The sequence below is a fragment of the Sardina pilchardus genome, chromosome 10 (genome assembly GCF_963854185.1).
Source record: "Sardina pilchardus chromosome 10, fSarPil1.1, whole genome shotgun sequence".
Lineage (NCBI taxonomy): Eukaryota > Metazoa > Chordata > Actinopteri > Clupeiformes > Clupeidae > Sardina > Sardina pilchardus.
In genome coordinates, this window is record NC_085003.1 from 14,006,784 (window position 1) to 14,032,727 (window position 25,944).

A 25,944-nucleotide genomic window follows, 5' to 3' on the forward strand; every position below is an offset into this window, starting at 1 on the left:
ATGCGGCTTATACACAGGAAATTACTGTACTACCAACAAATGACTAGTTTCTCCTACGCGGAAATGACACTGTATCACAATTTAAGAGTTCCTTCTCGTTTGCCTGTTGTAGAAAGGCTGGAAAACAAGTGTGATTTGCCGTGCAGCCACTATAAGCAATGCTCGTGAGGGGGGAAAAAACAGAACACTTCTGCTGTGATCAGCCAGCTCGCTCTGGCTCGACAGCCTCGCGCAGATATTACTGAGAACCACGGGGCCAGGCTACTTAGCCAGCCAGAAAAGACTGATGGCCCATCACGGGTGATGAAGACAGAAAGGAGGAGATGGAACGCATGCGCGCATGTGTGTGTCTGTCTGTGTGTGTGTGTGTGTGTGTGTGTGTGCGTGTGTCAGGCTGCCCCATCTTCACACCACAGAGCCATGACGCCGCTAACAGAACGTGAAGGGCCTCGTCCACCACAGCACGCGTAGCGACCGCTCAACCCCCGGCGCCGCAATGACGGGGAAATAAAAGTGTTGAGTTGGGACCGCCCCCACATCAGTCATGGGGGTAATGATCTCCGACTCCAGGCAGGGTTATACCTCAGCTCCAATCACTCTGTCAGACAGGGGCCACTCTGGAGCACAGGCCCCCAGACACGGCCCCTTGTCAGCACACGGACCTACCCTGATGTATGTGGCACACAGGTCAGAGATATTAGTGTCACAACCTTCTACAGGTACCCTAATGTGCTTTAAAAACCACGTCGGGCTGCAAGTATATGGAAAATACCCTGCCGTTGTGCGAGAGTGGACTGTCAAGATTTATCACCCGAGCTATGATTTTTTAAGATGCAGTACTACTATTTAACTACTGGAAATTGATTTTCTGATAAAACGAAATGGAAAGCTAACACTGTGACAGTAATGAATGTCGCTACGGCTGTGGTGTGTTTAAGTCACAACATCTTTAAGTTGGCCCGTATTAATGGCCATCTACGCATTTCCAATTAATGAGTTATATGGAAATGGAAATGTATATTACGTAGCGCACACAGTGCTGAACCAGGCTGTGTATGGTCCAAAAAAAAAAACCTCTCTGTGTGAACGTGCAGTCAGGGTATTCGCTCCACTCAATTATTTTCTAGTATGATAATTAACCAATTCACTATGCACATCCAATTCTCAAAGGCGTCTTTGAACTAATTGTTCTCATTGACTCAATTAATTATTTGTTTGCTGATTTAATTATTTTCAGATCTGAAAAAAGGGGAAATTAAACAGCCGACCAATGAACAGTGCCAAATGCCTACTAATCTCCACCTTTAAAAAGGTATGTTGATCTGTCGGGTGGTGCAACTAAACAACACATGATTTAAAGGTTAAACGCAAAATACATTTGACTTGAAATGTTACACAGTGATCCATCACTCAGCTACAGTCTAGAATGCATGATGCTGCTACAATTTAGGAAAGCCATCCAACATTTTCTATTAGCTTTTAATTGAAAAAAAAGATCTGATAGACTAATCCTGTTATAATCCCATTCTGAACCGACGCCAGGAAGCGTATCAAGTCTTCCTGCTTGTAAAAGAGGCATCTGTGTTGGTATCTAATGAATGTTTTGTTCAATAAAAAACCTCCATTCCAGTTCTCTTTCCCAGATTTGTGATGGTAACATCTGTAGAAACCCTGGAGGGGTGGATATCAAATAGACCTGAGAATGAAAACCGCTCATCACATATGTGTCTTCAGCCTTTGGGTTTCCTCTTCTAGGGAAACATCTTTGGCAACCAAGCCATCGCCTGTGGTGTGTTCATGGCTATTATATGTAACACGTATGGAGTCCTGACAGAATATCACCTTTGGCTAGAGTACCTCACCTCTCTATGTCTGTACTCTGACTTCACTTTGCACAGCACATAATTAAAACAAAAACACCTTTCGGTGTAAGTAGTTCCTAAATTTCCCTGATTACAGAGAAAAGTAAAATGACCAAGAGCACCCCGGCTCATTTATGTGTTATATTCCAAATGAATTTGTCCAGCTGATCATAAGGAATCCTCTGGCATGAAAGACCACCACTCGTCCTCTCACACTCCGTCTCTCCCCCTCTCCCTCTCCCTCTCCCTCTCCCTCTCCTTCATGCCAACGTCCTGCCCCGCACTTGTACCAGAGCAGAGAGAGAGGCATTAAATCGTGACTGGCCAGTGGCATCCTTCCAGGCAGCTCTCAACCCAAAAGCTAATATTCCTCTGCAATGTGCCAGGCCGCGCATGCTAAGCTGTGGACCTGGCGTGGCCCTGTAATGACTACCATATGGAAAACAAATTGCTCCGGCCCGGCCCAGGCACCACCGTGTGAGCGTGGCGTGAATTCTGAAGGCCTGGTGGCACGACGGCTCTGCCAAGTGCTTCTTTTTTTTTTTTTTGCACTTCCACCCAGCAAGAAGGGGGCACTCTTCTCCGTGACACTTGCCATTATTTATCATGCTGTTTTAAATGTTTTGCTCATTTGTTTCCATTAAATATTTCATCTGGCCTTAAATATTCATTTATCTCAGCTTTTAAATTTTTCACCAGTTTTCTTTTTCTCCTCTGCCTCCTCCTTTTTCTCTGTGCTTCCCTTTTAGGCTTTGCGATCATAAATAATTATTCATGCGAAGCCAGAAACTGGATTGCATAAAACATGCTCATGAATCCTTTTTGTCTTTTCTCATTAAGAGACATACTTCAAGTAGCCTAAATACTTCCCACTGCCCCACTTGTGGAAATTGGATAGAGGATCCATCCTGCAACAGTGGTGCTCAAATAGGTTATTGCCTTCTTCTGTGATTATCTGTGTTTTTTGTAAGCTAATTTCTCAAACAACTACACTTGTGCTTCATCTTACTGGATGGCGCATGTGATCTTCGCAGCACAAGCAAGTGTAGTTAGTGTGATGCATTCTTAACACAGTTTGCACGTTTAGAGTTCTCTGTATCAAATACTTGTAAACATTTAGGCAATTATCTTTTGAAAAACCAAACGGCTGATTCTCTTGCCCTGAGTGGTTCTTTCATTGCAGCTGAAGCCGGGAAATATGTTTGCTTAATAGCTTCCTTGTTATGTCCTCATAAATTACGCACTCACTTCATCTCACTGCGCGCCAGATGAGAACAACATCAAACATTTCACTGAGGAACTCTTGCTGCACTTAGAGAAAGAAAGTTTGCTTTGGAAGCGTTGGGTGCACAAAAAGAAACAACAGAAACAGAACAGAAACTCAACTCTCCAAACCAGACACTCGGTGACCAAACAAGACCACTGCTTTTGACTCTCATAAGCATCCAAAAGAGGAAGAAAGGAGCTCTGTGTGGAGAATCAAAACAACCACTCACACTAAAAGGTGATTTGCCTCATGTTCACAGGGATGAACAACTCACCATTAATCATTGTTGTTAATTTTATGGCAGTTGTGTGTTTTGCCAGCCATTGTCTCCCATGTGCCGCATGGCAATCCATATGTGCAGACGAGCTGCTCTTAAAATGTTGCACTTGTTACAGTTTGGTCTACAATAAGAAATGCATTACTATTTCTACCCACAAAAATGAGACAAAAAAACTTAAACCACCTTGTTTGCTATTCTTTTTTGGAGGGGTGGGGGGTGATGGGTTTTAAAAGTTTTGCTTTTGAATCAATTTGCTTTGGTTAATGAGAGACAGCACACATATTAAAATGCCCCAAATAATTCTCTCAAAACCTAACAGAAATGATAGCATGAATTCTGACTTCAAAGGCAACATGGGCATTTATTTGTGCTTAATTCCACCATGAAGCCTGTGCAAACAGCGGTGTGGCATGAGATGAAAATGTATGGTAAACTTTCAATTTTATAGGATTATATTTTCCTTAACAAGGACTAATGATCACACAGAGCAAATAGCAGTGTGTTAATTAGTGGTGATACCCAATGATCCAGTGCACACATCCGTGGTATTACATGGCATTATGGAACACTGGTGTGGTTTGCCAGGGGGGCGATTGTGACCATAAGCATCCAATCAAAAGAATAAAATAGCCCCTCTCCACATGGGTGAATTCATTGCTTCTTTAGCTTGCCTTGTGCCGAACGTAAAACAGACGCAAAATCAAAGAGCTCATGAAAACACTGAGCGGTGTTTTTGATATCTCTTTGTGTTCTCCATCGCCGTGTCTGCCCGACGCTATGTACTTTTAGGGGGGCTTCTGTTTAAATAAAGTTTGGAGATGAAAGTCTAATCATGTTTCCGGTTTTTCAGATGAAAGTCTACTCATGAGAAAGCTAGGAGAGCTTCAGCACTCTTCTCTGCAGTCATCTGTCAAGAAATTAGGGAGAGCTTACCTCTATCATTTGCATACACTAATTGCCCGTTCTCATCATGCGGTATGAACTCACCTCATTTGATAATAGACAAGAATAATAAATTATAGGTTTCATCCTTACAACTATGCCTTCCAAGGATGACATAATGCAATGAGGATACAATTGTTGTGACATACAGTCTCTAAGACCAAATTCACTACTGCTGCTACTATTAAACTTGGGTAGGATTAGTAAGAATTACTATGTTTACATAATGTTTTGTAAGTAATACATGTATCTGCACAATTAAAACATACAACAAAATAGATTTACAAACCTGACGATTCAGGTACTTCAATAAATTCAATCAGGGCAAGATGGTGATCGCACCATAGACATACAGTATCTGTGGCAATTTATGCCTGAGAAAGAGAATAAAACTCTAACACAGCTGTAATGACTACATCCACTCTCTAAAAAGATGCAACCTCAAGCAGTGTGTAATTCTGGAAGTTAGAAAAACAGCTATGCTAAACTCATTTCCCACCTGAAAAAGCCTCCCTCACATTTTGCTTGGCACATTGGTTAAGGAGTGGTTTAGGCTGGCCTGCAACCATGCACGCATTCTCCTTTGTTTAGTTCTAGGCGTTTATAGCATGCTTGCGTTTGCCTGGAAGGATGTCCTAGCCGTAATTATCTCACTGTTGGAGTCCACAAGATTTTTTGCATGACAACAAGGTGTGTGAATAAAAGGAATCATTGTCATTGCCATCCTCCGAAAAGGCATAGCCAGAAAGCATTGCCAACAAGGCACTTTGTAGAAGTGGATTCTAAATATTTAAAATCACCCTTGCTGTAATTGGGAGAAATGCATTTAAATATTTTTGTAAAATAGTTCACATGGAGCATATTTTAGTTGTATGCAGTGGTAATACAAATATGAAACAGTCTCTTAAGGGTTTACCTGTAAGTCATAGCGAAGGAGTAGGTTTACAGTATATACTGTATGATGGAGTGTTTAAACATAACACGTTTTCAGTTGTTTGTATGATTATTTTTTATTTACTTTTATGTGTTTTTATGTATTTCATTGTTTCATTCATATTATTCATTCATTCAATCATTCATTCATATATGATATTGACAGAAGACGATCTACTCTAATCAAATGTATACTGATACTTTCTACTCTCAATATTACTAATATTTATGTTTAGCACATAGATTATTATTAATCTTTACTAATTATTGCATACATTGACTGAGTTTAAAGCACAATATTGGCCTACATTTTACAACAAACATGGCATGAACTACATGAAAAATGATATTTAAATTCATATTGAACTTACATTAAGATGGATTCAATTCATTACATATAAACATGACACTGTAGAGAAACATGTTTATGTAGCCTATCTCTACATTCAGAGCCATGTCCTGATTTCCAAGCAACTGCAGAGGAATAAACTGAATTGAAGGCACCAATGAATGGTAATCTACTACCATCTTGTGGACATACAGTATTTGAGGAACTGATGGAGGGGTAGTCTCCACTAATGACGTGACCATATGTATTGGGGAAATATAATAGTAGGCCTATAGATTCCTACAGAAATTCCTGTATCTTACATTAATATTATTAAAAAACAAATAAACATATATATATATATATATATATAATCAATATTTCAGACTAGGAAGAGAATGGTATTTAGTGAGGTTTGAAGCTAAATTATTGAAGTAACTTACACTATATGTCCAGAGCATTCACTCACCATCATTATCTCATTTTTGACAAAAAGTGGATTTAGAGGCTTTTGCATCTGAACTCTTCATATATATATATATATATATATATATATACTGTATATATATATATATATATATATATATATATATATATATATATATAATGTGTATTTCTTTTTTAATAATATTAATGTAAGATACAGGAATTTCTGTAGGAATCTATAGGCCTACTATTAAAGGCCACTAATAAATAAATTAGCCTAGGTTACTTGGTGGAGCAGAAGCAATTATGAAGAGAGAGATAAGGAAATGAAAAGTTCTACCTGATCCGTCAGAAGATAATATCTTTAAGTGATCATTTTGCTATACATAGCTCTGGAGCCACCCTTAAAAATAGCCAAAATCATATTCAAATTCAACCCATGCCCTAAGACGCCGCAGTTGAAGTCTGGACTTACCTTACTATATTGACTGCATGCCTTTTTAAAGGGAAGCTGGTCTCTCCAAGTAGGCATATCTGATCTGACATCAAATCTTGACAGGATTGAAAAGAGGCCATGTATCAGAGATCTGAAATACATTTCAGTATTCACACAGGTCGTGATGATGCGCATTGGTAGGCTCTCTTTTGAAAACTTTGGTTAGATCATACACTGCTGTTCCCCATGACAGCTTCATTCTTTTTAGATGTAGGCCTACTGCCACAAACCCTCGCCTAGCCTAAATTAAAGAACAGCATGGTTTACACAATTACACATATTCGTTTATCCCTAACTGGATATTTCATTTTAAACAAATTAGCTCACCGTCACCACGGTGCATAGCATATCTCTTCGTGGAACATCATCCATCTATTTAGCCTAGCTATTAGCATGACCAACTCTCCTAAACGTCTTTGACCTGTCAAAATCGTAGGCTTAGGCCTATCAGTGAACATTAGTGAGATGCAATTGGCAGTATTCACACTGGTCGTGGGTTGTAGGCCTATACATTATATTGACACCAACGTTTGTAAATATTTTAAGCTGGGTCACTGTCTAGGCCCTCTGGGAATCTGGAAGTGGGCCTACTCAACTCAGCCCTGAAGTCCAACCTGTTCATGACAGTAGTAGCCTAATGTTCACCATCGGCCTGAAGGTACACTCACCTGCTGGGAGCGCAGGAGAGAATCCAGTAGGCCTTGGCGAAGTGGTCCCTTTCATGCTTCCTAGTCCATATGATGAAGTGATAATGCATTCGACACTTGTAGAGTAAACAGAGCAGAGTCAGATGGTCGTCATTGACCCACCGCCTAGAAGGAGATTACGCGCGTGCGCACCTCAAAGTGTCGAATGATAAAGCTTGCTTCTCGGTAAAATATATATTTTGTGTAAAAGGCTAGTGTGGACCAAATGTTTCTAAATAAACAAATCCATAACATATGATGTGACATGTGTAGCCTACTTTTTGGAGGTTTAGACAAGACTACTTTAACTAGCTAAGCAACAACGGCTCCAGTCCACAAAGTGTTTGACTCTCTGCATCATCAGACACTTCTTCGTGCGCCTCAGAAAATAGGAGACCCGGGCCAAAGATAAGAGGGCATGAACAAAGTTGCTGGTGCAAAAGTTACTAGTTTGTCAAATAGGGCCATCTAGTGGTGACAGAAATTCATGGTGTACTTACACAAGAAATTGCTAGCTTTATGTGTGCCTAGTACTTAATTGTAAATGTTTGCCTAGAAGTTCTATTTTAAACTGGATATTTTAATACAATATCCATACATCAAAATGAGAACCCAGGCCCAGATGAACAAGCACTTAGTATTTTTTTAGTCCAAGGACATAGTGAATTACCAGATCAAGTGTGTTTGCAATTCATTTCACACCTTGTTGACCAAGCCTTATCATGTTTTCTGATCTCATGATAATTATGTAACTTGTCTTAAAGCTGTTGACAAACAAGTATGGCAAAAACAAGATACACACATGTGAAGCTTCAATCATTTAATGCTCACATCCACACACACTAATTACTCAAAAGAACATATAAGGGCTGAACTTGCAAGGACAAAAACTCCAACACTGAATACATGTGCATGGGACTATGCATTGTCCCACCATTCATCAGGTGGGTGTAGCCAGCTTGGTGGATGGGGTGGGTCTTTTTTTCTCCAGTTTTGGACCTTTTTAGTTTGTGCATACCTCTACCACACAATCTTATTGAACATAGCCTACTAGAACCTGTATAACCTGAAGTACTGTGTATCATCTATGCAGTTTTTCACTTGAACACCTCATACGTTAATGAAGCCAAGTTATAAAGCCTCCTACTGACATACCTGACCAGAATTGGCAAAATCCATATTCTGCATTTTGAATTGTCTAATCAAACTCATCCAACTTCAGATTCATAAGTGGCCTAATCAGGCATTTTACAGCAGCCAAGATCTTCATGTACTGCTTCATGTACTGTTTACATGTAGATTTGATTTGTGTATTTTGTATACTGTAACACTATAGACTACCTTGCATGGGACAGCAGATTTCAGGATATATTCTATGATGGATTTTACTTCTTTGATTAATATAAAATAAGCCCATTTTTATTTAAATAAAAACATAAACATAGTTTACTCTATACCAAGAAACCTATAACACATACAGAGAAGTAGACATTGTAACTCAAAAGAGTTGAGGCAGAAATGTGGACTTTCAGATGGGGTGGGGTGGGTCAAAGAACTCATGCTACCCCTGGCTACGCCCCGATCATATGTCATTTACTTTGCCAGGAGAGCTACTACAACAGAACAGTATCTGAGGACCTGTTGTACCTGTGACATTTATCTAAGGCATCAAAGACAAATCTGTGCATCTCTCTCTATCTCTCTCTTTCACTCTCTCTCTCTCTCTCACACACACACACACACACACACACACACACACACACATACACACACACACAAATGCACACAATTCAGTGATAGCACTTAAATTAGTTCTGATTCATTATTTTCTACATTCATGGACTGTATACATTTGCACAAAGTTTTTCGACCAATATTCTCATAACTTTGAAAAATACAAAGAATTTTGTTGGGTGGACAGTAAATATAATCTCTAATTTCTCTCGTTTTTCCTCTCTATCTCAAGTGCCTCTTTGGCTAGTTTGACTAAACTCAGTAAGACATTCGTTCACTTTGTGTTGTAAACATTGTAAACATCTTGTTTATGTACTGTGCATTACAATATATATTGCCTTATAAAATCTACATCTTTACTGACAGTCTCTGAAATCATTGACACCCCTTTTGAGAAGAGTTGTCACATGAAATATTGTGAAATGATCCATATTTTTTTATGAAGGCATTGAAAGGCTTGGACATGGGAAAGTTGTGAATCTTGGACCCTGATGCTTTTTCTTTCAGTCTATTGTGGGCCCTATTCTGCACAAGTGCACAAACTCTCAAACAGATCCACTGACACAAAAAAAGCACAAAGAATACAGTAACCACACAGAGACAGACACGCACACACACAGACACACGCATACACAGACACACGCGCACACACACACACACACACACACAGAGTATGCTAAGAGTGTACTGGCGAGTTTTGCTGGTGACCAGGTGCGATGGGTTTGCTGTCTGTAGGGAGAGCCGGCATGGCTCCCTGGCCAGGAGAAACTGGAACTACACTACCTGGAGAAACAGGTAGCACAACAGATTTGATTCAAAACAGAAGCTAAGCCTCCACAACCATACCAATTTGCGTTACTTTCCACCCATTATGTAGGTCAACTGATTCAGTTATATCGTTATGGATTGGCATACAGAAAATAGTTCTTACACTACTACACTCAAATGGCATTCAAATTGAATAGCGAACAAAGCTGATCAGTTATGAATGGAAATTCCTGTCACCTTTGACCTCTGCTGGAGACTCTGTCTTCAGCTCTTTCATCTTCTCCATGTGTTCCATTGCCTGCACAACATCAAGCAAGGTTACTGGTCTGATCTGTTCAATGACATCATGCTACACCCTGTTCACACCAGCCACTCCTTGGCCAATCAACATTGTAGCTTGTTACCTCCGCCAAGGAGGTTGTCTGTCAGACAGTCTGTCTTTCTGTCTGTCTGTTGCAAGATAACTCAAAAAGTTATGGATGGATTTCGACAAATTTTCAGGGAAGGTCTGAAATTACCAGGATCCAGGGAGCGGTTAATATGTTTTTGTTTGGCGGAGGTCTGCGCTCTTTGAGTGCTTTTCTAGTTTCTTAACTCATTGGAGTTTTGATTAGTGCATGACAAATGCACTACATATACAATTACAAGCTATATACACACAGCTAACCAGATTTTCCAGAAATACCATCACAACAGATTAGAAAAGCGATACCGGACGATACTATTAAATAAATCACCACAAACTAGATCACTGTTGTGTCCCTACACTGCCCTTTGGTGGAGCTGTTTCCCCTTTTATGGTTCTGCTCGGTAGTATATTTGTGTCGTCATTATGTACATGTCGTTTACGGTTAACGAGTGCTTCCACGCCTGTTGTCGGCTTCACAGTGTTTTCTTCTACTTTGTATAATGTTCACCAAATGTTTCCCTTTTGTTAACATATATATTATTCAATTAAAAAAAAAAAAAAATAGACATGAGCCCTCTTTACTTTTTGGTCATTATATTATGGTCAGTTTGGCAGAACGTTACAAAAAACAGATTACACAAACACAGCAGAAACAATCATCCCCTACAAGTTCATAACATCACAAAGTCAAATATACAGTCAAATACATTATATTTGTATTTGTATATTTGCGTGTGTATGTGTGTGTGTGTGTGTGTGTACAACACTTACCTGTTGTAACTCAAACTTCTGTGCGTTGAGTTCCTCCTGTTGGCGCTCCAGCTCCGCGCGCTGTTTATCCAGGTCTACGGTCTTCTGGTTGAGGGTGTTCTCCTCCCGCGCCAGATGCTCCTCAAACTCCCTCATCTCCTCATCTGTATACAGCTGGTTCTGCTCCAGGGTCTGGTGCCAGTCATAGCACATGATGAGTCACGGTAAAGATATAGTGCTTCGCTACACAGATCAACTTCAAGAACAAGACTGTCCATATCATATGGTCAATCTAATCAAAATGTTTAGGGTTGTCAACGTTACCTACAATAAATATACCAACTGTATACAGTGTGAAACTATATTATGAGCTTCAACATGTTCGGAAATCTTTGGACAGTGAGAGTATGTAAACACAGGGCCCTAATTACAGCATCAATTCTCAAGTCTGAAACAACTAAAGCAAATGTAATAACTTGTGATTTAAAGGCACCCTTAACAAGATTTGCTGTCAGGGTCCCCCTACAGTTGCAAAGACAATAACACACAACTTAAACATGAGTCTTTTGCAACAACAATGACCATAACTCCGATATAATGTAGAGGGGATACAGCTCTTTTCCGTTCCGATTTCTGGGGGGGGGGGGGGGGGGGACTAGAAAGTTACTAGGTCAGTAATCGCCTACAGAGAGGGCCACTCAGACAATGGCGGAAGTGCTGTTCGTCATGTTATGAAGCGATTTTGGAAACGTTATGTTAAGGTAAAAAAACTGTTGCCTTTATGTGCAAACATTGATGAATCAGTTCAGTGTTCCCAAATGCCACACGATAACTATAACTAAGGCACGAGAACGAGACTGCACTTTGCCCGCCCCCCACGTTAGAGCCCTTAATCTTACATATTTAAAACTTGTGCATGCTGTATCTGCTTGTACACATCACTATGCAATTAATAAATCTGACCTCCCAGGGGTCTGTGTCCAGGAACTCCTTCTTCTTAGTAGCGGCGATGAACTCATCCCGGGACACTAGTCTGTCCTTGTTGGTGTCCACCTACAAAAAAGATTACCAAGAGGAGTTCACATAAAGTTCTAAACTTCTAGAGCATGTTTCATTCATGGGAGTAATCCTTTTTGACCACAAATGTCATGAAACCAGAGATGGGTCTGGGTGTGGCTGTGTAAAATGTATTTTCAGGCCATTGTTATGACACAGGAACATGATGGTATGACCTCATTTTGTGCAACGTCTGTCAATACAAAGCATGGGCCAATGCTGTTACTACTGTAATGTGACCTTTTGGCATCTGCACGACCACTTCTTGAAACAGTCCAAAACAACCCCTACTTCATTCAACGGATCCAAAATAGATGCGATATGTCTGAATGTCTACGGGTGATATCGACTATAGACACACATTTCTATCCAAACAAATCTTTAATAGATCAGGCCCATGATCTGTGAGATTCCTGCTCAGTCTCTGGCCAGTTATTGCGTACATGATTGTTCTTATGACCATGATTTAAATAAAGCAGCTCGCTCACTCCCTCCCGATCCACATCTGCTCTCACCAAAGATTAAGCCAAACAGCAGCTATGCATAAAAGGCAAAGACCCCCTCATAAGACCAAAGCTGTCACTGGTTTCCCCTTGTGGGTACACATTTTATATATTAGAAGTCACAGAACGTCTCTTTTGTTAACAAAATCTTTCTACTGAAAGCAAATGATTTAGAGTCCAGCTGTTCAGTGGCATTTGTATGTTGCTATGTTTTACTGCAAACTTGCATTTGGAATTCTAATTCAATGTAAACATCAGTAACACTACGCACACACACACACACACACACACACACACACACACACACACACACACACACACACACACACACACACACACACACACACACACACACACACACAAACACACACACACACACACACACACACACACACACACACACACAGAGATTCCCATGGGCCCAGCTGCAAAAACATCACCAGCAGTCAGCCTCACAGCTGGGGGCCTGACTTGGATGGATTTTGTGTTCTGTGTGTGTGCGTGTGCGTGTGCGTGTGCGTGTGCGTGTGCGTGTGCGTGTGCGTGTGCGTGTGCGTGTGCGTGTGCGTGTGTGTGTGGTGTGTGTATGTGTGTGTGTGTGTATGTGTGTGTGTGTGTGGAGTGTCTGTGTGAGTGTGCGTGGATTTACCTCATTCATGACATGTTCCCTCATCCTCAGCCTCTCCTCTTCCATCTCTATCATGTCATCCTCCTCTTGGTTTGGGTCATATATCTTCTCCAACTACACACACACACACACACACACAAATAACAAAACAATTGCTCAGTACTCGTGTAATGTTTTGATTAAGTTACATACCAATCCTGTAAGCATTTATCTTCAATACATTTTCAATAATTGCCTATGCAATAAATGTGTCAACAGATTGTGTTGTGTTGGAGTCTGTTTGTTTGCTTTTTGCAATTACAACAGAATTCTTGTACAATTGACACAAGTACTGACCTCTTTAGTGAACAGCGCCTCAAGCTCCTGCTCATCAAAGTAGCCATCTCCATTCGTATCTGTAAACCCAAAATGGGCAAGATTTACTCACTAAAAAGCTCAGCATTTAAAGCATCTGCTTGTACTTCACCACAGTAGATTTTGAAGCACAGTTTGGGGTTTGGGGAGAGTGATCTGCGTTTTTTGGAATGGGATTTGTAACTATTTTTCAGAGATTACCATGCAAGCTGAAAAATGTCTTTGGGTCAAAGTCTTCAGGATCCAAACCATCAGATTCTTCCCACACTTCTTTCAGCTGGTCCTTACTTCCCTAAAAACAGACAGACAGACAGACAGACAGACAGACAGTAAGGGTGAGGGTAAAGGTCGGTGTGAGTTTGCAAACAGTTATTATTTATTTGTTTAATTTATATTTTTGCCTATTTTAGTCTTTATTAGACAGGAAAGTGAAGAGACAACAGGAAATGAACGGAGGAGAGATGGGGAGTGGGTTCAGGAAATGACTTCAGGTAGGACTCGAACCGGGATACCGAGGCTACTGAGCCTGCTGTACCATGGCTCCCCCCATCAGCAGATATTAAGTAACAGGAGCTCACAGCCGACCACTTAAGAGACAGTGACACCAAAACTAAGTCTGTGTGTGTGTGTTTTTATCTGTCTACAATGCATGTTTTGCTCACAGGGTGGTTCACTTTGGGATGATCTGCATGCTTCTTCCTCATCTCCTCGTAGTGTTCCTCCTCTTTCTTCCGCGCCTCCTCGTCCAGCTTCTTCAGATTCTCCTGCCTCTCGTGCTCCTTCATCATCTCGTAGCGCTTGAAGTCCTCGTGCCGCTCCTTGTCGTAGTTCTCCAGATCGCTTGTGGCCTGAGACGCAGAGACTGTCAGTGAACAGCAATGAGCACGGACACAGCACAGACACAGACACAAACACAACACACCGCACCACACTGCACCGCAACACAACTACACATAACACAGACTAAAAGGCCTCTTCCTCACACACAACACCTCATAACCAGACACAAATGCAAAACTCTGCCACAGACAACAAAACAAACTCGGCCAGACACAAAAAAACAAACAAAACAACAAGACAAGATGATAAAAGGTGAAAATTATGAAAGACTAGTGTTTATTCACGAGGGCATCAGTGAACCAAAGGGATAGACATAGAGCTGTTTCTATGCGCCGTCTCTAGATTTTTTATTGCAGCCAATCAGTTGTAGGTAGTGTTCCAGTTGTTCAGTTTATAATGCCATGGCAACAAACAGTAATCTACCTTGACAGTAATAATTTTGCTATAAAAATAAACGTGTGTGTTCACTAAAGAAAACAAGTCAAGCCATCTGGGCACATTTGCCACCACATAAAATCCATTTTCAAATGCTAGACAGTTGCAGCATGAGCTAAAATGGATGTAGTGAGGTTCAGTGGAGAGTGACAATCAATGGCTTTGTGCTAATTGATGCTGGGGGAACACATACCCACGAGGACTGTATTTAAGTTATCCCCCAAAAGTCTTTGAATATGGCATATGGGATAATTGTGTTCATTATCCTTTTTCCATCAACCCCTAATTAGAATTCTGCCCACCCAAAATGTTAGCTTGCATAACACCCCTGGGGACAATAGGAGTGAATAGCATAGTGATCAGTAATGCATAACCAGCTCTCTGTGGTGGATGATTGGTCAGGGCTTACTGATTTGATGAGTTTGTCCAGGTCGTCCACCTCAAACGTGTGAGGGTTCATATGGTTCAGGTGTTCAAACTGCCTCAGGAGAGCCTCATAGTCCACCGTCATACCTACAGGTATAATGGGAAGGGTGACTTAAAACGGTCACAATCATGATAGATACCTGTAAGATTGGACTTGATACCATTTCCCAGTCCCTTACTAATAGATTTGGCAGCATAAACAACATGGTTCAAAGCCTCTAAGTTTTGGTAGATTTACACAAATTACCACAATGAAAGCACATAGCTCGTAATTGTTTAGGTTTTAAGAATGAGAAAGGAAATGACCCCATCTTAAGGAGCACCAAAATGCACTTTGAGGAAGTTGTGGCAAGAGGCAATCACCGCCTCCAGCAAGGTTTTACAAACTCGATAGCTGACTCATGTGCATATCCTTTCTAGCACATAACTAAACTACCCTGGGTTTACCCATGCAGCCTTGCACGCAATTTTATCTGCCCGACAGCCTGGATTCCATTCCAAGCTTGTGGTTGGTTAAGAGCCAACCACATACCCTTGGTATTTTGGTTAAGAACCGAACCAGCTTTTGTTCAAATCTACACACCTATCACCCATCATGAAATGTAAGTTTCATTTATCAAATGTTATTTTGAAGTATTAAAATGCTCTCCATACAGTTTATCATACAACTGATACGATTGGCTATGAGCTACCTACGCGCATTTGATAGACATTCGTAGTGCCTAAAAATGGCTCTGGGCATTATGTGAACCACGCCTCAAATACGAGAAAATGAATGTGTGGTTCCCAGACCACAAATCTCAATGGTGTAGATTGATATGAGGTCTGGCGTTAGCTAGGCTATAACTAAACTGTAATATAGACCAACTACCTCTTGAAAGGGTCTACTTGGTCTCTTGGACAAGCTGTGACTGGTCAGACGTACCTTTCCCTCCCACCATGTCCTGCTTGGCTTTGATGAGCGTGCGGAGTCGGTTCACCTCTTGTCTTTTCAGCTCGTCCAGTTTTGTCCTTACGCTGTGGCCCACAAAGTCAAGCTCTTTTGCAAGCTTCCCTTGCTGTAGCGGAAAGCACACAGACACACATACACACACGTGTGCGCGCGCGCGCACACACACACACACACACACACACACACACACACGTTAATGATCACCTAACATTAGGGTGACTAACAAATAGACAGCCCCTTAGGAGCTCGCCTTGTAGTTTGTAAACAGAGAGAAGCAGCTGAGTAAACCCTAGCCAACATCTGACACATATTTAACCAGATGTGGCCGGCTGAAGTCCACTCTCTGGTTTTTCTGATACCTTGATGGCTTCCATGTCAGTGTTGTGGAGCTTGTCTCTAAAGTGTGGGTCCTTCTCCAGGAAGTCAATCACCTCTCGCAGGTAGCGATCATAGTGGAGTCCAGTGTCCTGTAAACGTAAGCATGGGTCAATTGAAAGATAGTGGAATACTTTTGGCAGACACCGGCTATTGTGGAACTCAGCCCTCGTCTTTGCAGTTTTCTCTTGAGCTTGATACTTTTGTGGCAGTACCTTGTAGAAAACATTATTCAAAGTGAGAATAGTATCATTCACTTGTGGTGTTAGGAGTCAGACACACGAGTAAAATAATCAGAGGTGTCTTATAATTACAGAACTTTAGCAGTTGTAGGCCTACTGAATGATTTGGCTACTTTGGTAAAAACAAGTTCCCTAGTTGCCATGCCAATAGTGCACTTCATTGAATTTCAAATGGAAAACAAAAACTTTGCTGAGGCGAATACGCAAATGAATTGTTCAACGGTAAAATTCCTGCCCCGCTTTTAAGGTTCACATAAAGGTTAAGTTTGCACAAAGGTGAAGGAAATCCCACTTCTCCCATCACAAAAGGACTATGTGGTGTGCAGGTTAGTCTTACCAACTCTAACAGCCATGAGAGGTTGCAATGAATGACATGCTTAAATGCGTTCTTTGTTCAGGACATTACAATTCCTCTTTGTGAGTTGTGCTATTGACAATGTATAACAGTAGTGTCAAATATATTCAGTTCAATGTTAGTCATAATGTTTTGGGCATTTGTCGCTGCAGTCCATCTCCATATGTAACCGGTGGATTTAGCTATCTTTGTGTAATTATAAACAATAGAGGAATACAATCACACTCTGTTACACATACTCCATAGTCAGTGACAAGATTAGACATAATTGTCATTAAATGTTTCTTTTTTATTATTATTATTTTCATCTGCTGTACCCTCACTCTGACATCACTGTGCAAATTGAAATCTAAGAATAACTCTTCCTGCTCGTAGCCTAGCTCTGCCCACCTGTTGTTCACCAGTCTGACCTCAGTTTACACCTGGGATAATAGTCTGAGAGTGCATAATGGATTGCCTCCTAGCGACCACTGAGGTTGCCGGTGACACTGAAGTGAAGCGTTCGTTTGAAATATAGCTACAAAAATGGAGTGCAACTGCTAAGTGAAGCACTATAAACAGCAGTGACAATGGTAGCGAACATCAGAGAATTGAAGCTAGAGGAAGAAGATATCCAACGCTATATTCATCAAGTGCAAAGACAACAGGGTTTGGGAGAAGGCTACATCAGCCTGCCTCCTTAGTGGCAAAGTGGGTAGTACAGGCTCGTAGTATAGCAGTCAACAGCAATGGTTATGGGCTGGTCTGATGTTTTCTAAATTAACCTGAGGTATACCAGAAACAATTAATTGGGGTCTTATTCTGCCAGGCCAATATGTCTCTGTCTCAAACTAGCAAAGGCATAGAAAAACACAGTATCTTGCGCTGTTGGCATGATCAATCTTCACACAGTTTTGCAGTACTAAAATAGCGTCATGTAAACCATAAAAGTAAATTGGTTCAAACGAAAGCTGTTTGAATGAACCCTCTGTTAGTGTACCTTATGAGCTTGACACACCATTTCAAAAGTAGGCTATACACTACTGCGTAGGCCTCACATCCCAACCAATCCCGATCCCATTCACTTACTGTGCTCTCTGGAGGGTCCAGATTGTCTTTTGGTGGCTCTGCCTTTTTCTTGTCCACAGCAATGGGCACACCATCCACATACACCCACGCGCACACTAACAGCACCAGCCAAAAGCAACATCGCATGCTTCTACGCGTCTCCATCTGTGTTTGATAAACAAGCACAAGGTGTAACTTACACTGGTAATGGAAGACTGCATTATGCACAAAGGACAAAAGAAATCCAGTGCTTTAAAGAGGATAATTGTACAAATCATTACGACTGAAAACCTGCAGCCTGAGCCAAACAAGGGTTTAGACGGATTTCGGAGCTAGATGCTGTTCAATTTCAACTCCTGCATATCATTGGGTGACACTGTTGTCAAAATCAACAGAAAAAAACAAAGGGCAACTAGCGTTTGCTTTGGATGCTCACCACTGATATCCATGGGTTGTGTAAGATATGTTGAAACAGTGTTGCACAGAAACAGGCTTTTGATCAGCAGAACCCAAAAGTTGCTCGGTAACCACTGCTAGCCTCATGTTGAGTCTTGAGTCTTGTACAGTTTCATCATCAGAAAATGGATGCAGATATGTCTTCACATTTTGCAAGACTAACAGCATCTGGTGAGATCTTACAGTAAAGATATTTAGATGTTTTCTATACCACAAAAATGATGGGACAGGCCAAATGTGGCCTGCATGTGGATGCAGTGGATTTGTCCCACAGAATGCCTATAGGCTCAAACAGCTCAACTGGCAGATAAAATAACTCTGTGGCCATAACAATGAGGTCGGCAGAACATGTTAAGTAAAAGAGATGTCTATTTTTTTGCAGAAGACTGTTCAGCTGTGGCAATACATTTGGACTGATAATTTCTTTCAATTTGCAGTCTTACTTTGTAGCCTACAGAATATCACTTCTCACTGATCTTTAGGAACATGACTCACGACTATAGGATCGAAATACACTTCATTCATTTGGATTTTCGTACATCATCAGAACCAGATAGGCTATGTTTACAGAGCCGTGTAGGACCTACCAGTAGCCTATAATGCCGTTCTAAACAAGGCTTGTGCACTTGGAGGAATGCTTGGTGTTAATCTTAATCTTCAATGGAACCTCCCTAAGACCAATCACGCCGTTGTTACACGTGTTGGACAAAGCTTTTACACATTTCCATGTCAGGAACAATGAAATTAGTTTTCCCCTGTCACTGTCACTATCATGTTAGATCTGAATAGTCTACTGATTGCTGAGAGGGCGTTAGTAAAAACGTGTGTATAAAAACGGTGCTACACTGCATTTAACCTACTTACCTACCCTCTCATTCTCCTCCACAGACACTTTCATCGACATAGGCTGCCCACAATAGTTCAAAACATAAACACAGCCGCTTGATAAACTTCCAGATAAAAAAGAAAAAAACAATTGAAAGCAATCTCATTCACAGGCGCATCTTTCAACACGTCTCTTGCTTACCTCTCTCTCCCTCTCTGGTTCCTCTCGTACAGGATTTGCTGTAACCGAGCTGCTTTGCTTAAGGCTTGTTTCCACCTGTCATCTAGAAGTCAAGTGCCCCCGTCGAGGGATGCAACCTTCAAAGTGCCGTACAACTCGGATACCACGCCCCCGGGAAAGTACTATTGGCCAGCAAGATTCACTTCCTTGTTTATGATACTCATGTTGGATCTCTATTGAGTGTTCAATGTGTCAATCAAATACTCTTGCACAGACCTCTCCCTGACGCAAGAGGAAAACGTACGTGGCGTTCAGAGAAGCGGTGACGATGAATCAGTCTCAAGTCTGAAATCCACATGTAGCCTAAAAAGAGGAAATTCCACTATTACAAAAAATGGAAGTCTGGCGAAGAGCCTTTTAAGGAAAATAAATGCATGCTTTAGGAGCCTGTCACTCTAACTGTTGACAGCGCCAGATAGACAGCCAAATGTGTGAACTGTGTGAATAAAGAGTAGGCCTAGCCTAACAAAGTTCCATTACAATAAAATGACGCATTGGCTAGGCTACTGTCAATGTCTAAACATGGATAGATAAATTATTAAAATAAGCAGAAGGATAATTAACTATACATAATATATGCATCCAGTTTTCACTCATTCCATCTCTAATTGGTTACATTCATGCTTTTTCCCGCACACAAAAACAGTTGACAGAACCGAGCTTAGACCATTTAGCCGAGGCCTATTTTAATAATCTGTTTTATATCTGTTTTATGCTAGTATTCTGAGAAACGTTACAAACTACAAACGTTTATATTTTCACAAATTCTAATCATGAAACCTCTGTTTACGCGTTCAGTTGAGTTGTGCCATATTTGCCTACGATTTTGCCAGCCGTAGGCATACCGTTAACTGTGCAATTCCTAGTGTTCGCCACACAGCGGCCACGAACCACGCGACACTTCAAACAGTTAATCCACAGACCACACGATGCCGCTGTTTCCCTATGGTACCTCTTGGCGACGCCAAGCGTAAACTTCACTGAACAGGAACTGACGTTGTATTCAGACTAGATGGACAAATTTTCCTACAGCAGAAAAATGGAGAGCAGCAGAGAACGAACAGTTTGAAGGTTGGTGGCGATTTTTATTTGCCGAAAATGATCATTCAATCAGTAAATACATAGATTTAATGGTACATTATTTATACCGGTGGGTAGACATGTGTATGATATGCTCTCTATGTTGCTGGCTTACTTTGTTGGCAGGTCTCTAAGTTGATGGTTGAAATTATATTTACTGGAAAGTTTGGGAACCAACTTACTTCTTGGGATTTCACTTTTGGAGTAACGTTAACTTATGTTGCTTGTCACGGATTGATTAGCAGATTCTAAAAATCCAAACAATCTTTGACACTTTTTGGATAAAGTCTGATCCATCCAGCGTAGGCTACTCTCTAATGTAACGTTAGTTTTTTTGCAACTAGTAGCCAGCTAGCTGCATCACGAATTTGCAGGCCAGTTATCTAATTGAATGTGAATTGTTTCTAAACCTAACTTTGTTATCAAAGTATTTGTTGTCTTTCCGTCGGCAAAATGTTGCAACGATGCAGCTGAGCTACTTTGTTACTTATTTTTGTTCTCGCAGGTTTTGAGTTTAATGCATGGAGCGTTATAGAAATGCTAGCTGTTTCAGTGTTGTAGTTCGACAAGACCTGGGATGGTGATGTGTCTGGAATTTCACTTGGCCCGAACTTTAGTACCAACAGCGCACTTTCTAATTTTTTTGCACAACAAGGATGGAAAAGATGGAAGCTTGCTTGCTTGTCTTCAGTAGTGTCAACAGAATGGAGACGAGCTTGGCACTGGTCTTTGCGCCTGATATTCTCAACATTCCAAAAGTGATCGCACACCCAAATGACTGATGTGCAAGACCGAGTTGGTTGTAGGCTACAGATCATGTACAGATTAATGAATTCTACAAAGGAAATAAGACAGACAACACTTCAAGCACGACCTGCCAGTACAGTACGTCATGTACCTGTCACGTGTCATGAAATTCACAGCCTATTTAGTTGTAGTCTAGGGAAAAGAATTTCAGGACCTTCTGTTTATGATTTCATGTTTGTATTTAGGATCTGTCTGCATCTTGTTTCTTTTCAGACCAACAAGTTTACATGGTGTGATCTGGATCATTAACACTGGGAAATGTGAACTTTGATTGGGATTGTCCTGCAGCCATTATCAGTGGGTGTCTCCCTCTCTGTCTTTAGAAGTTGCTGATGTAAGCTGGCATACAGACTGGAGGAGCAGGTCTCACTAGCCTATGATGTAGCTGTGGTCCTAAGATGGAGCCGGATCTGTCTCTCTTTAAAGCCTTTTGTGTTATTGCATAGGCGCTTTTTGTTTCTGCAATGAGCAGAGCCCAATACATTGCACAATTAGCAAGTAGCCTACACTGAAGACATGAGCTGCTGAACTCCTGCAGCATCAGAGTGTCCATCAGCAGATTCACAGAGAGAAGTCTGTTCAGGGTTCAGGGTGAACAAGACCTGGTCTGTTTTTATGGATAAAACTTTGGCGTTTGACATCATTTGTTTTGGTCCAAAGTATAGAAAATATAGCATAGCGCTATGTGTGGTAATGTTATTATGCTTCTGTGGATGCAGACTGAATGAGTTGGTTTTCTGGTGGATACCAGATTAGATTGAAGAGCTTGTGTTTCTTAATGAGGATACAGGCAGCTTGTAGACTGTTTGTGGGGATGCAGGCCATTACATATGTGGATTCTCTGACATCATCACCCAGATATCATCACTTTTGATCTTGACATTCAAGGTGACTGCACTTAAAAACATCTGCAATATCAGGCCACACCATCCATGTATCTACCCTGTCATGTCTGACAGTCTAAAGCACGCAGTCGTACTAAATCCAAGTTTGTCAAGTCGAGGATGACGCAGGCAAGTAGATATTCTCGTCATCTTCAAGAGGGTGTTTGTCAATGTTCTTCTGCAGCTGACTGCGGACATTTGTGTGGCACTGGGATGAGATGTAGGCTAGAGATACAGGCTGAACTGTGCTGTGACCTGCACCCTCTGCCTGCTGTGCAGTCCACACTTCCCTGTCTACCTTGCTCAAGATGGAGGCACCTATAAATAAACCACAGACCCAGACTCTCTAACGTGGAGAAATAGTGGGCAGCTGTATGACAGACCTTACATCTAGAGATGGCAGTAACATGCTATGTATTTTCTACATTATTAAGATGGTGGTAATTATGGATCCTGGAAGTCTTTTCCTGGAAAAGTTGAGATTATATTTTCCAACTCAGTTATTGATACTGTGGTCGAAGCCAGTTTCATGATAATAGTCTGCTATTGTTAAAGGCTGGCTGTTGGGAAGGTTATAAACACGTGAACAGGTGGATAAACAGACTAGTGGTGAAGTTTTATAACCTAGAGCGGTCATTAAGTGTGTTGGTTACATCCGCGTTCGGTGAAAGTGTAAGCTCATTTCACTCATGGAATCATATGCCGATGGGATGTGCGTACTGTGCTTCTGCTTGGTCACATCCTCTTATTTGATTCCCACACCCACTAGTTTTTCTTTTCTTATTCATAGGAAATCATGTCACCGTTGTGGCCACTTCCTCGAAGGGCATCTCTGTAGACACTTTTAGCAATGGTTCATACAACCAGGCTGAACACTAGGCTATGTCTGCATCTCTTATCCCCTAAGATTTATCATGGTTGACTTGGCCTTATTAAGCTGTGCTGCTGCTGCAACACATAGACACATAAAACAGAGATCCTCTTTCATTTGCAAGTACAATGGCCAGCTACCCAGCATGGTTCCTCTGTGAAGACAGCAGCGAGAGGTTAGAGAAGTCACATGCTCTCCTGTATTTGCAGAGACAGTGTCTTGGCCCAGCTATTGCAAGAGCTGTGATTGCAGCTGTGTGACTCAAGTAAATGCACTGACAAGCTAAGGCTACGGTTTGGCATAAAGAGCCAAGTTGTAACCCTAAGAAATTAGTCAGGATTTAGCCGTGAGGCTTTGAAGAGTTAGTCCTAGGCTAGTCCTCACCAGCTTACTGTACATACTGCCAATTTCCCATAGAGCCCTGCCCAAAGAATTCTGGGTAGTCACAGGTCCACAGAGACTATGTGCCTAGGCTATAGTTTGTAAAGCTGAATACTGGATAATTAGATGTGATGTGTGTGTGTGCGCTTATGCACGGGTGTGTGTGTGCACATCTGCGTCTGTGTGTTTCTGTGTTTTTCTTGTGGAGTTGAGTTGTAGTACCAGGTTCTCTGAGGTGCCAGGTTGTTAGGTTATTTGTATCACACAACTGTACAACCAAATGTATAGGACTAGTACATGGAATATCACATATTGTGAGTTATGATGAAATACCATTGAGAGTTCTACATTCTCTAAACATTTCCTCTATACATTTTGAAGTGAATAGCTTGGTGATGATAACTGTGCAAACACAGGTGAAGGTCCTGTGTGTGTGACCCGGTTAGACATCACTTCTTTAAGGGCTACATTCTGGAGGACTTTGAACAGTAGTATGGAAGGTTGTTAAAAATGTATGCCGTGGAGGAAGCGCGCTGTAACTGCTGAGGTCTACGACCAGAATGGGAACAGGACAACACAGCATTATGTGACATCATTGACTGACCCATTTAAGGCAGTATGGAACTGTAGTTTGTTTATTGTTTCTCTGTGTAGGGCCTGTGTGTTGTTAAATCTGTCTAGTCAGGCAAGAATACATTTGCTCTCTAATTGAAACACTATCTCCACTAGTGCACCAATATTATATTCAAAGGTAGCTATGGTAACAGTAGACTGGGGAGCTTTTCAAGTTGTTTTCATGGACATAATTGTCATCCTAAATAAATTGGGAAGGCAACTAGCCTAGCTTTAAAGACATCTCCATGATCTCCTTTGATACTTTGAGCACCAGTGTTCCTTCGTTATCATGTCACCTTCCAGTATTGTCCTGAAAGTGTCCTAGTAAAGGCTATCATTTCCCTTCAGGTTGGACCCTGGTCTTTTATTGGAGTTTCTCCTTTTGTGGCCGCAGCAAACACAGCCAAAGTCTGTAGCATTGGTGTGTCTGTGTGTCAGTCTCTGTCATATCAAAGTTATCAGCACAGTCGAGATAAACTCCCTGTGTGTACACACACACACGTGCTTAATCAGCTGTCTTTTGCCACACTGTGGTTGTGGAGTGGTGATTACAGATGAATTATCTGGCAGTGATGTGGCAGCTCATGTTGCAGTGAGTTGTTGTGTGACTCTGTAACCATGCCACTCCTGCAGCTAAAACGTCTGTTCACTTGACCGGTGTTCTGCAAAACAACAAAAACAACAAAAAGCCTGTAGCACATGTGAGCAACATGTCTGGTTCTTCTGCAGAACGTTCTTTACTTTCTCAAATTCTTCTCCAGTTTCTCTAGTCTACAATGTTCTTTAGGGTGTTTATCTTGTGTGCCCCTGGCTGGTGGGCGGACTGATTTCGTGGCATGGCGGAGGCATGAATTCCTGGCTGATAAGGGTGCAGTCAGTGCCCCGCCTGTGTTCTCAGTGCCACTGCGCCAGGGAGACCAGATTGGGGGCTGGTAGTGGTAGTGGTAGGGGTGGAGGTTGCATTCAGTAGGGGTGGCAGTCAGGTTTGGGTCTCGTGCCAAATTCCTCAGCACACAATGGCCCCTGCCTAGCCTGGTGGGTCACAAAAGGGAAAGGGAAGTTCAAGAAAAGACTGAGATGTGTGTGTGTGTGTGTGTGTGTGTTTGTGTGTCCCTGTGTCTGTGTGCGAAGGAAAGACAAGCCAAACAAGAATGGGCTTATTCAGATTAGTGATCTTCTCAGCTGTGCAACCATAGGAAAAGAGTTCAACAGAATTCCACAGTTTGTGTGTGTGAATGTCTGTGTGTGTGTGCATGCGTGTACAACAAAAAGTAAAAAGTGTGTGTGTGTGTGAGTCCTCCATGAAAGGAACAGGCCAGTGCCTACTGCCACCACGACAGCAGGGATGGCGATTGTTCTTGTACACCTCACTAGTTCATGGAAAGTGGAGAGAATACCTGACACAGCACTGCAGTACATTACTTTTAAATCAAGTTCTTGTACAAATGGTTGTTCAGATGATCTGCATTTTTGGGAACAGAAGCTTTGATCCCCTCTCGTGGCTCTGGCCTGTGTGAGGATGGCGTGGGGGGAGATGGGGGGGCTGCTAATTGCTGCTGCATCTCTGGTCATCTCTTCCTGGGTGCATACAAGTCCATGCAGCTCTGAGCTGCTCAACCACAGGAAGAGAACTCTATCAATTTGATTGATCCTTTTCTTCCTGTTCTGCTGTTGTAGGATTGATTGAGTG

At 41.6% G+C, this 25,944-nt stretch overlaps 2 protein-coding genes and 1 long non-coding RNA gene across 4 annotated transcripts in view; 1 reads left to right on the forward strand and 2 right to left on the reverse strand.

The window, feature by feature from the left end:
- LOC134094125 (uncharacterized) overlaps positions 1-7,301 on the reverse strand; it is a 91,574-nt gene extending 84,273 nt beyond the window's left edge. For both annotated transcript variants that reach the window (XR_009940427.1, XR_009940426.1), the window contains exons 1-2: positions 7,203-7,301; positions 6,514-6,589 (exon numbers count right to left, since the gene is read on the reverse strand). This is a non-coding gene — a long non-coding RNA (uncharacterized LOC134094125). The remainder of the gene's footprint in view (positions 1-6,513; positions 6,590-7,202) is intronic.
- A 724-nt stretch (positions 7,302-8,025) lies between these two features.
- On the reverse strand, positions 8,026-19,704 carry nucb2b (nucleobindin 2b). The gene is made up of 13 exons (XM_062546912.1): positions 19,578-19,704; positions 18,116-18,259; positions 16,435-16,542; positions 16,049-16,181; positions 15,107-15,210; positions 14,085-14,270; positions 13,624-13,714; positions 13,405-13,463; positions 13,090-13,182; positions 11,845-11,934; positions 10,903-11,073; positions 9,960-10,020; positions 8,026-9,737 (listed from the first exon to the last, which is right to left on the reverse strand). The coding sequence occupies exons 2-13, from the start codon at positions 18,257-18,259 to the stop codon at positions 9,631-9,633; spliced, it is 1,347 nt and encodes a 448-aa protein (XP_062402896.1). The 5' UTR covers positions 19,578-19,704; the 3' UTR covers positions 8,026-9,630.
- A 923-nt stretch (positions 19,705-20,627) lies between these two features.
- pik3c2a (phosphatidylinositol-4-phosphate 3-kinase, catalytic subunit type 2 alpha) overlaps positions 20,628-25,944 on the forward strand; it is a 42,015-nt gene continuing 36,698 nt past the window's right edge. The window contains exon 1 of the mRNA XM_062546692.1: positions 20,628-20,687. The gene's annotated coding sequence lies outside the window, so the exon portion shown is untranslated. The remainder of the gene's footprint in view (positions 20,688-25,944) is intronic.